A 12177-nucleotide genomic window follows, 5' to 3' on the forward strand; every position below is an offset into this window, starting at 1 on the left:
AAGAGTGTCAACACTGAACACTCTATTAAGATTCTGCATTTTCAAATAGTTACATTTAAAAATATTTGGTATAATTACATTCTAAAATAAATTTGTACTTTATGTTTACATTATTTTATATGTCAATGTTTTTAACTGCAACTTATCAGTAAGACTGCCGAAATGTCTTTTGGAGAAATGGATAGCTTATAAATGAAAGAAGACAACAAAAATATGGTTCTTGAACCATATATGCTACTAGAATTTGCACAGACTTCTACTTCCCTCAGTGTTGAGAGCTGGGTGCCTACCTTCTGTACATAGAGCCCACGCTTCTAGTGTCTGATAAGCAGAGTAAGAAACACTAACATGAGTACAGTCAACTCTTGATCATCTGTGTGTGAAAGACCTAGTTTGTGGATTATCCAGGATAAAATTTTAGCTTTGCTCTGGCTTTTGTCTTCTGACTTTGGTGGCTTTTCAAGAATGCAATGTTTATAGGAGATCAATCTAAGCAATGCCTATATGTGGCAGGTTAAAGGGCCTTTTCATTAAAGAGAAAAAGGTCATTCTGGTGCCAAATGCTAATAAACTTATGATCACCTGCTGTTCTTGTTGTTTGTGTTAACATTCCCTATTATCAGCTAACACTGTTTCCCAACCTTTTTTTAAATTTTCACAATGCAGTTAACCTTCCAAACCTGGAGAAGTCTGTTCACCAATTTATAAAAGGTGTTTACACCTCTGGATCCTATTGTACATCACCAGCTCCTCCTTTTCCCATGTAGTTGTTGGGAAATGAACTAAAAAACGTTCCCTTGGGGGCAGGTAGGGCTGGGGTGATAGAATTAGATGCATTTTTATATTTACGTGCAAAGTGGAGGAACAGAGGTCATCCTAGAACAAAATGGAGAAAATGTACTTGATTCATTTAGACCCCAGCCACCCCCACCTCTGAGCTGCAGAAAGGGAGAATTCTCAAGGCAGAAAGAGGGAGCCGACCCTGCCAGAAAGCAGCCAAGCAGAGGTGTGGCCCATGAATAATAGGACAACCATCTCCTGGCCCCTTGCACTGCAGAAATGATGACCACAAATCCCTTCCAGTCAGGTGGGACTCCGCTGCTTCTAGCCCAGGGGCCTCTGCGCCCCCTCTCTGCCCTACGCCAGAGAACAGAGAAGCCAGGTCAAGGATTAGGGAGCGAAAATGTTGCTATAAAGTTTTTGCCTGGCTATCCAAATGTCCAAATGTCAAAACATAAAATGCCACCAACACCCTCTGTGAAAGCACATGCAGCACCACCCTAACGGTTTTTTGTTTGTTTGTTTGTTTGTTTTGAAACACTCTCACTCTGTCATCCACGCTGGAGTGCAATGGCGCAATCCTGGCTCACTGCAACCTCTGCCTCCCGGGTTCAAGCGAGTCTCCTGCCTCAGACTCCCTAGTAGCTGGGATTAAAGATGTGCACCACCATGCCTGGCTAATTTTTGTACTTTATTAGTAGAGTTGGGTTTTCACCATGTTGGCCAGGCTGGTCTCAAACTCGTCGCCTCATGTGATCTGCCTGCCTCGGCCTCCCAAAGTACTGGGATTACAGGCATGAGCCCCAGCGCCCAGCCCCTGCAGGTGTTTCTTAGGAACGGGCTGGTGATGATCACATCCAATGTAACTCAAAACCACTCATCCGCCAAACGGCTATCTGCATGCCAAACTTAAGAAACAGCAGCAGATGTATACGGCACAGAAGCACCCTAGTTAAAACTATTAATCTCCACATTTGCTGACAGGAAGAATATAGCAAGGCTACAGTGTGTGTGTGTGAGAGTGTGTGTGTGTGTGTGTATTAAATGGCCTTAACATTAAAGGATTATACTTTTAAGAATTTTTTAAAAGATATTTATAGTTTCAAGATAATTAACAGTTCAATTAGCATTAATCTAACAGAGAAAAGTTCTTAGAATAAGAGCTTGCATAAACAATCTGAATAAAATCTTCATTGCGGTGTAAATTTGCTTCCTTTGACAATTTTTAAAACTTACATTATGTGGTGTTTTTCTTTTCCTAAATGTTAGTTATATAAATAATAATATTTAATATTTATGGGGAACTTAAGAAATATGTATTAAGCGCTGCTTTTTCATTATCTCATTGCCATCTCTAAACAACAAAGAACACAGGCCCTCTAAAGAGTACTCCCTTGTACAGACGGGTCCCAGAGGGTTCAAGGTCACAGAGCTGGTAATTGGGAGAACCCAAATCTGAATGCTTGATTATAAAAATGGCTGCAATACTCACATTCTAACCTCATTCTATCAACTGAGATAAAATATTCAACATCATCCAAAGTTCCTCAACTAGAGAAATACAGACAAAAAATTCTGACTTTATAGGAAATACAAATATGGAAGTTAATCTCTCTGACCAATTAGCTCAAGAACCAAATTCCAGTAAAGTTACTTCGTCCAACATCTGATTACTGGGCAACAGACTCTTACTTCAATTTGTCATATTTACCTATATGCAAAATAATTCTTACACGTATCACAGACATGTTGCACGCCCCTAATACTGTCTTTAAAGCTCTTCATTTTCCATCTTTTATATTCTGCACTTGGCATGTGAAACTGTTAAAAGAATTTAAGGCAATTATAGGGATGTCAAGGCAAGGGAGAAAGATACTGGACAAATATTATAATGGTACAAAGTTCCTTCTCATCCTTTACCCACCCTCCTCAAAACACAGGGTCAGTGCTAATTTTACCTTAATTACATTCATGCTGGTAACCTAGGAGAAGGGCTTAAAAAATATAACAGGAAAAATGAGGGTCATCAATCACTGTCACAGGTATTCAAGGAGCCACATGGAACACTCTCAATTATTCATGGACATGGCGGACGAAGAAAGCATGGATGAGATGAAATTCTTAAAAATTCATTGTAACTAATGGTTTCAATGTCTTTTCCCACCAAACCTCCCATCAGAAAAAGCTAACAAGAGTCCTAACTGTCAGCACTGGGTTTTTCCTTCCTCTTTTCCTCCTCTGATGGCCAACCACAGAGTGGGTGATAAATGGGAGAAAAGAAACAGGGTCTGGGCAATCCACAAACTGGGTAGCAGGCCCAGACACACCAGTTAACATTCAAGAGTTGACTATATCACAAACCATGAAATGGTGTATTACAACAAAGCACTGTTGCTGCTTTTGATATTGTAAAAAATTTTAATGGTCAAACGAAAAGGCAATTTTAGAATTTAATTTTCTATCACTGAATTTTGGAACCCTCAGCTCTGCATAGGAATTTTTGTAGCATTTAAATAATGATCATTCCTATCAATTCTCAATCTGATGATAGCTGAGAGGATCTTCAATCTTAAAAAACAAAAAAGCAAATAACTGCCTTTCCCCCCAACAAATGCTATTTTTCCTTATAGCTCTTTCAGAATTTATACTAATCATGAAAATGAAGCACTTAGGCTGCTCTTATTAAAGGGAACTGTCGACCTCCAGACAAGCAAGACCCAGAGGATCGATGAGTCAGACTGAAGTTTACTATACATACATATGTCTTTCTGAGCACATCTCTACAAATGTCTGGCTTTAGATGAAGAACCAGGAGAAAACCATGAAAGCACTAAGATCTCAAAAGAACCAAAATGAAAGCTTCGAGTGTGATTGTTTTTCAAAAGTTATATCCTATGTGTTGATCCAAAAATGAAAAGGATATGGGATATAAGATGAACTTTGAGTAAAAGTAACTTGATGGTGAATAAGGCTTAGTGGGCATACCTGATACCTGGCGGTCTGATTTTCAGAACTGGGATGTCAATACTGATGTAATAATCTATATAAGAGAAACAGGAGTAGAGGTAGAGGGATGGCACCACACTCTAGCAAAAGTATCTCCAACCCCCTGAAGCACAGTCTGTGACGAAGACGGTGGTGATGAGACAAACCAGGTGAGGACACGGGAAAGGACCTGACTTAGCACCAGCCACACTGCCTGACGGGGACACCTGACCAAACATTGAAAACAGAAACGTAAATTCAAAAACATTAAAAATAATAATTTCTGTCTAACAAACAGAAAAGCTTGATCTACAAAGTAAAGAATACAATTTGAAGTGAATTCTCCTAAGTTTTGGTTTTTTTACTTAGCTTATTTCTAAGTCATAAGAAGTCTCAGGTGAGCTCCACACAATTGAGGAGGGCCACTTAACATCAAATTACTCAGTTTAACATGATAATTTAGGATAAACTAGAAATTTATTAAGCAACAACTATTGAATACTGAAAATCTATTAAGTGAGCCTAAAATTCCCCTCCATGGAAAGAATGCCTTCATAAAGAATGCCAAAAAGATCTAAAGGTGAAGGCAATTTTGTGGAAAGAGATTAACTGATTACAAATCAAACTCTATAAAACAAAACAAAATAAAACAAAACAAAAGAACTGATGGCAAAGAAAAAAACGAAACCCTATACATTGAAAAGAAAAGGCTGATCTACTAATTTAACTAGCTTTGAAAAGTCTTGAACTTTCTAAAATTTAATATGGAAATTAGAAAGCAATTACAACCATGTGAACCAGGTAACTAATGAAAGTATATTGAAAAAGATATTCACACTGAAAAATTAGGTGACAACTTGGAGAAAAATCAATATTGTCAAAACAAAGAACAAAAGGAATTACTAGAAGGCAAAATTAAAAGGAATATGATGTTAAATGCTGGCTTAAAAGGGGATAGAAATGATGATGTAACATCGTTCTTCAAGTGGTTTTTATAAGGGATTTTATAATAGTAGAGGGGCAAAGAATATTTTTTAGAGAAAACTAAAGTTGTAATTAGGAACAGTGAAATGAAATAAGAAAAAGAATCCTTGCTAGATGTTAGAAAATTCTTAAGATCAAGCCCTCTCAGGGTTTGGAATCCCCCCTAAAATATAAAAGGCAAGTTTATTTCATGATGTGATAAATAAGAATAAACATCCAATGGTAAACAAGGGGAAACCATTCTCTGACAAAGTGGGACTAATCATTTCCAAACTGGGGATAGCAAACCCATAACTAGAAAGGAATATTCCTTTTGCCATGAAGGCGATTGATCAAGTTCTTATCATATTAGTATTATTAGTTTAGTGGACTAAAGCAATTAAAGAATTAGCAATTCTGCCTGTTGAAAGTTAGCTGTATTACACCAAAATCCAAAGCGAGACTGTCCAAGACAATGCAATGAGGCTGACAAATTACCTTGAGCTCCTGGAGCTGATCAGGCTCGTAGAGTTTGGGGGACAGCGCCTGAGCCAGGAAGGCATCCAGCTCCTGACGCCGCAGGATGCGTGCTCCCGGCCACTGCACCATGTACCTGGTGAGAGGCAGAAACGAAAGGCTGGTGATTACTGAGTGGTCGCCCGTCACATGGACAAGCCCAGTGGGAGGTTCTAGGTAAATTCCGGATGATGTGAGCTAAGAAGACTCATGTGATTTCTTATTCAGTTTTTCTACTTTTCTACTTTCATTTGATGATGCCATTACAAATGAAAACAGGATGATCAGAATGTTTTACTTTAGAGTAATTAAAAACAGCACACTAAATTGTGGAGACTGAAAACTAGCTGGTCAGGGATTTTTTGATACAACCTCACTCTTGTGAAGCATTTAAACCCTGAAAGCACATTCTAAGTACCAATTTTCAGGATTCATTCATTTTTTTGTTCAAGCCAGGTTCCCAGGAGGCAGACTCTAGGTATAAATAAGAAAGACAAATCCCGAGATGAAAAGCAAAGACCATTGCCTGGCCGCTCTGCAGCTGCAGGTCCGTGGAGCAGGTAAACAACCGAAGATGGGGTCGGTGACACAAGGTGAGTGGGAGTCAGACTCAAGAAAAGCAATGCGTAGGACCATCACTAGAACCACAGCAAAATGTGTGCACCCTGAAGTGGCTGTTAAAGGACAATCAATCTCCAAATCTTCAACTGGAACAGGTCCACATGGGAGTCTCCTTCCCTTCTCAGTAACAGCACTGCCTGAATCACAAATACCCTGGAGCACTGCACGAGGCACAACCCCAAGGAGTGTGTCTGGGTGTGAAAAAGTGAAGGGCTAACTATAATGACTTAGTCATAAACCTTTCTGAAGTCTAATGGTTCCCAGTTCTTTGCATTCAATAAACTTGAAGGATGACCTAATCAGGTTGCCAGCTGATCACTAAAAATAACTTCTGATGATAGATTACTACGTGATCTCTGGCAAATAATTCAAAAGGAGTTCAGAGAACCATGACATGCTTAACAAAGCTCTTTCCATTCCCATCTGCGAAGTCTGCTCAGTGCTTAAAATCTGAGTTAACAAAACCCAGGGTTAGAGTTGGTGCTGAGCACTAAGTCATTCTTGTATTAATTAATATTCATCCATGAGAACACAAACTAAGTAGAGGAGGTTCTAGACAGCTCATTGAGATACATTTTCAGTTGAAGCCCAAAGCGGGAAGTTTATGTGCTCACTAGGTGCCAAGGCATTGGTCTAAGCACCTCACACACTTTAACTCATCTACTGTTACAGAAATTCTGAGACAGGAATAATAATTATCCCAATTTAGAGAAGGGGAAACTGAGGCACAGAGAGCTTATATACATCATGGTCAAATTAATGTGGCAAAAGTAGGATGTAAATGCAATTTCAAGGTGAACAAACAGTGAATGTTACATTTCTATAGTATTTATATTTGATGAGATACATAAAAGAGTGATGTGAAAGTTTCATTTAATTAAACCATCAATATTTGCAATGACAAAAATCACATCCTTTGCAATTGATTGACTGCCACAAATCTTAAATACAATGGTCTTACTGAGGTTTTTTTTATTGTTTTGTTTTGTTTTGTTTGAGATGGAGTCTTGCTCTGTGGTCCAGGCTGGAGTGCAGTGGCATGATCTCAGCTCACTGCAACCTCGCCTTCTGGGTTCAAGTGATTCTCCTGCCTCAGCCTCCCAAGTAGCTGGGACTATAGGCACACGCCACCCTACCTGGCTAATTTTTGTATTTTTAGTAGAGACAGGGTTTCACTATGTTGGCCAGGCTGGTCTCAAACTCCTGACCTCGGGTGATCGACCCGCCTCGGCCTCCCAAAGTGCTAGGATTACAGGCGTGAGCCACTGCACCCGGCCTGGTCTTACTGAGTTTTAATCAGGGCTGGATGCAAGAAACAGCAAATATGAAGAAGGTCCCCTCCTCCCATTTTTGTCTCAAAAAGATTATATGCAATGTTTTTTGCCTTAAATATATATCTATGTTTTATGTTCCTTTTATTTTCATTTCTTTTTATGTTTTAAATTGAGGTAAAATACACATAAAATTTACCATTTAAGCCATTTTTAAGTGTACAGTTCAGTGGCATTAAGCACATTCACATCGCTGTGCGACCATGACCATCATCTATCCACAGAACTCCTTTCATCTTCCCAAACTGAAACTGTTCCCCTTACACAACAACTCCCCAGTCTTCCCTACCTCAGCCCCTAGCTATTGGTTCCTTTTACAATTTCGTAATCCCAGCACTTTGGGAGGCCGAGGCGAGTGGATCACGAGGCGGGCGGATCACGAGGTCAGGAGATCCAGATCATCCTGGCCAACGTGGTGAAACCCCGTCTCTACTAAAAATATAAAAACAAAAAAACCAGCCAGGCGAGGTGGCGAGCGCCTGTAGTCCCAGCTACTTAGGAGGCTGAGGCAGGGAATGGCGTGAACCCGGGAGGCGGAGCTAGCAGTGAGCCGGGATGGCGCCACTGCACTCCAGCCTGGGCAACAGAGACTCCGTCTCAAAAAAAAAGAAATTTTTTTTTTTTTTTAATCAGAAAAGGACTGTCTTGCAGACACATTGGTTCTCTCAAGACCTTTCCTGGTTTTCCTGGCAGCTAAGACTCTCAGAACTCAACTTCGCCAGGACAGCAAACAATTTTGTTGCTCAGACTATCTGCTATTTCCTCCATCTGGTGTTCTATAACAGAGTTAGTGTTTAGACCCTTTTCATCGTAGGTCCTCTGAACACCTTGCTGGATACAGAGTATGAATTACTAGATACATACATACATATACATATATAAAATACCAAAACACAGAGATCCTGGTTAAGAGTCAAGGTAAGAGCGGCTGAGAACTTAACTCTTGGTCAGCTTCTCTATTTGTGCTATTCCTACCTGTGCGTTTAGAATGTTTTCAGATCCCTTTTACACTACTAAATCTACCTATGATATTTCTGGAAATTTTTTCTCTCCATGTTCTTTTCCGTGCAATCAAGCAGATTATGAAAGTTATTTAACGGGCTAATATAGCCAGCTATAGGGCCTCAGGGAGTTGTGCAACCTCCCGCAGCCTTCGTTTCCTTACCGCAGAAGGGTGGGGGCAGCATAAATTGTTCTGGAGCTCTCCTAAGGCTGAATGACCTTGACCCTATCTCCTCTCGCTGCCCTTTACAAGCATGGAAGCTGGGGTGAACCCAGAGCTCCAAAAGGACAGAAGCAGGCCTCAGCCAGCACAGGCCGCCTGCTGCATCACCCAGGCTGACCTCCAACCACCCAGGTCGCACCTCTAGAGCACACACTGACGGCGCCAACGTCGCTCTGGAGCCTTATGCCCTCCATCCCTGTTACTGTATTTACTGATTTAAGTCAAGTTTTTCTAAAACCTAACCCAGTCTGCATCTTTGTGTCTGCCATATTGCTCCTACAAGAACATACGCTGCTGCTTTTGGACAAGAGCCTTGTCTATTTTATCCATGCTGCAACCTCAACAAAGACCTGCTCTGCTCTGTGCCCTCAGCCTGCACCCTCACACAGCAGCCACCTCTGCTCAGACTCCATCCCCCGTCTCTGCTATCAGGGATTCTAGAGATTTGACTGATGTTCTTCCGCTGCCCATCCCAATTGCTGCCCTAGTATAACATGTAAAATATATGTATGCCCAAACTCTACCTTAACCAAGTGATCGATGTTAACATCACTAGTAAAAGCAAACACTAAACTGCCTTAGGGAGCAATGAGAAGACCACCATACCCCTTCTTTGGGGTTCCATCCCAAATGCATCACCTGACTCTAATCATGAAGAAACATGTGTCCAGAAGAAATTGACAATAGTCTACAAAGGAATAAAAAAATTATAGCCATGAGCTGGCTACCTGTGTTTGTAAAGAGAAGGTTACTGGAGCATGGTCGTACCCATTCATTTCTGTCTTGCTGACGGCCATCTCAACAACGCTGAGGAGATGGCTCAGGTGTTTCCAGGATCACTGCTGTGAAAGGGCCAGCACTCCGTTGCCAGGCCCCAGGCATCGAGAGGAGCAAACAGAAGAGTGGGCTGGGAGGCAATGCCATGAGGACCAGCTGCATGCATGGCCTCTTCCCTGTCCGTGCATCTCAGTGCTCACACACAGCAGGCCACGAGGCACCAGCCACAGGAGCAGCAGAGTAAATACAGCAGATGGGACGGCATCAAGAGTCTGAGCATGAACTTAAACACGAAGCTGAAACGATGTGACCCTAGCCTCCTATAGTGCAATAGCAGCTCATCCTCTGCCACAGCCGCGGGGCCCCAGAGTGTGTCCTCACTCAAGGTCCCAGTATGTACCTCAGGTCAAGTATATGGTGGCCAGTCAGGTGCTCTGCTAGATTAAAGGCCATGTATCACACTAAACTTGGAAGAGAAAAATACAAAAAAAAATCAAATTCATTATTGCTAATTTGATCTCACAGAATCCAAAGTCTTAAACTTTCTATGAATATAATATTGTTATTGATGTCCTTAATTGAATGTGCCATCAGAGGAAACCAGAAGCCTCTAAAAACAAAAATAAAGAAGGAATCAGCTGGGCACAATGGCTCATGTCTGTAATTCCAGGACTTTGGGAGGCCGAGGTGGGTGGATCACCTGAGGTCAGGAGTTCAAGACCAGCCTGACCAACATGGTGAAACTCCATCTCTACTAAAAATACAAAAAATTAGCCGAGCATGGTGGTGTATGCCTGTAATCCCAGCTACTTGGGAGGCTGAGGCAGAAGAATCACGTGAACCCAGGAGGTGGAGGTTGCAGTGAGCCGTGATCACGCCATTGCACTCCAGCCTGGGCGACAAGAGCAAAAAACTCCATCTCAAAAACAAAATTAAAAAAAAGGAGTCTTTCCCATCAGTCAGTCTTCAATGGAAATCACGTTCAGCTGACACACTGTGATCTAAGTCAATCTCCATTTAATTGAGTCTTCCTAAGTAAGTTGTTGGCCTTAACATTTGTTATCAATTTAAGAACCACCAGGAAATAAAAACATGAATAAGCTCTGTCCCTCCCTTCCTAAAGTCAGGTAGTTGGGACCCAGTGGGAGGGATGGTCAGTCGTGCCTACAAAAGCAGTGCCAGCCCAGAGGGTGAGACGGGCCCTAAAAGAAGCAGGGGCAATGGGGACTGCGCCACACAGGGATCCTGACCACATAAGGGGCCATGGGGCTTCCCAGCCAAGCCTCTCACTGCCAGAGTCAGAAGCTAAGAATGTAGCAGGATGCTAGACCGTACCCTAGGAACACGGGGAGGGACACTGGACTGTGCCAGCTTGGGAGGACCGGGGTGAATCCACTGTTTTCAATGAGATACAGGAATACGCAGCAGCAATGTTAGGGTGGATCCTCCCATGCTGCACTGGGAGGGCCAGGGTGGCAAAGTTCCCGCAGCACGGAACCTCCGACTCTGAGAGCCTAGCTTCTAAATGCCGTCCGCTACTTGGAGGAACTAGGGCTGCTTGGAGAAATGGGGATCCCAGGGCTGAGGCAGGGAGACACAGGGGCAAGCAGAACATCTGTGGAGAAGAAAGGAGGTGCTCAGAGAAGATGATGAAGGCCAGTTTGCAAGGTGACAAAGGGAACATCAAAACAGATGATGGTGCAGTGAGCTGAAGGCCCCTAGAGAAACAGGAGGCTCTGAGTCCATGCTGATAAAAATGTGCTGGCTGTCTGAGGAGTGAAACCTTTACAGGGCCTCCAAGCACTTCCACATGAGATGGTTACAAAAGGTGAGAGCAGCTCCATGTGGAGAAGCCACAGTCACCCTGCACCAAACCCTCAGAGCCAGTGTCCTGCCTAACGGGACAGAAGGAGGTGTGCATCCCCAGGCAGGGCATCACTCCTGAAAGCAGAGACAACCTGGAACAGGAACAGGTTCCTTGTCATAAAGGACACTGTTGGGACAACAAGCCTAACAGCTCTGAAGGGTGGAATGGACCATAGCATCACTGTGGACTGATTTTAATGATTCTATGGTGGTTATGAAGTAAAATGCCATCAATTGTTAGAAAATCAGTAAAGTATTTAAGTTAAAAAAAAGTTTCTGTGTTGTACTTGCAACGTTTCTCTATGTTTGAGGTTCTTTTAAAACCAAACCAAACCAATCAACTCCAAAACCTAAGGAACATCCAGTATGCATCCCAACTCAATTGAACTTCAAAACATCAACAGTATCTACCCATACACCTGAGCTGTGGGCTGTGAGGGCAGAGACACAAAGACATCCCAGCAGCAGGACCACACCAGCACCCACACCTTGGTTTCCAGACACCTTTTTCATGACAAGGAACCAGGGCTGCTCTTTGGAGACATGGCTGACGCTGGGGCAGGGAAACACAAAAAGTGCCTGAAGCATCTCGTAGGGCAAAAAAGCAAGGAAGCTCTCCCAAAACAAGAGGATGCTGTGTGTCACACGGGTCAACCTAAGAGAGCTCCCAAGGCCAGAGTGTGGGACAATGTAAGGATAAGGCAGAGCTGGATATAACCCCAAGTGAATTGATTATGACCCTCTAAAAAGAGGAAAGGAGACCATACTGATATAAATACGGCATGTGCCACACTAACGTGTTGGTCAACAACGGACCACATATATAATGGTATAAGATTATAATACCATATTTTGACTGTACCTTTTTCACATTTAGATACACAAATACTGACCATCATGTTTGTGTAAATATACTCTATGTGTTTTACACAATGACAAAATCACCTAATGATACATTTCTCAAAATGTATCCCCATCATTAAGCAATGTGTGACTGTAAATGATTAAATAAATGAAGGGGGAAGAAGTGGCACATTTTCCCTACAGAAGAACTCCAAATAATATATAACAAGAACCTCCCTCTTATAGCCTTCAAAATCTTCAATATTTAAA

At 42.1% G+C, this 12177-nt stretch overlaps 1 protein-coding gene across 1 annotated transcript in view; it reads right to left on the bottom strand.

Annotated features, from left to right (window-relative positions):
• FAM120A (family with sequence similarity 120A) overlaps window positions 1-12177 on the bottom strand; it is a gene marked incomplete at its 5' end in the record, with an annotated part of 114203 nt that overhangs the window by 10071 nt on the left and 91955 nt on the right. The window contains one exon of the mRNA XM_011999456.1: window positions 5227-5341. Within this exon, the coding sequence (XP_011854846.1) occupies window positions 5227-5341 (115 nt within the window). The remainder of the gene's footprint in view (window positions 1-5226; window positions 5342-12177) is intronic.

This window comes from Mandrillus leucophaeus, unplaced genomic scaffold (genome assembly GCF_000951045.1).
Source record: "Mandrillus leucophaeus isolate KB7577 unplaced genomic scaffold, Mleu.le_1.0 Scaffold593, whole genome shotgun sequence".
Taxonomy (NCBI): Eukaryota; Metazoa; Chordata; class Mammalia; order Primates; family Cercopithecidae; genus Mandrillus; species Mandrillus leucophaeus.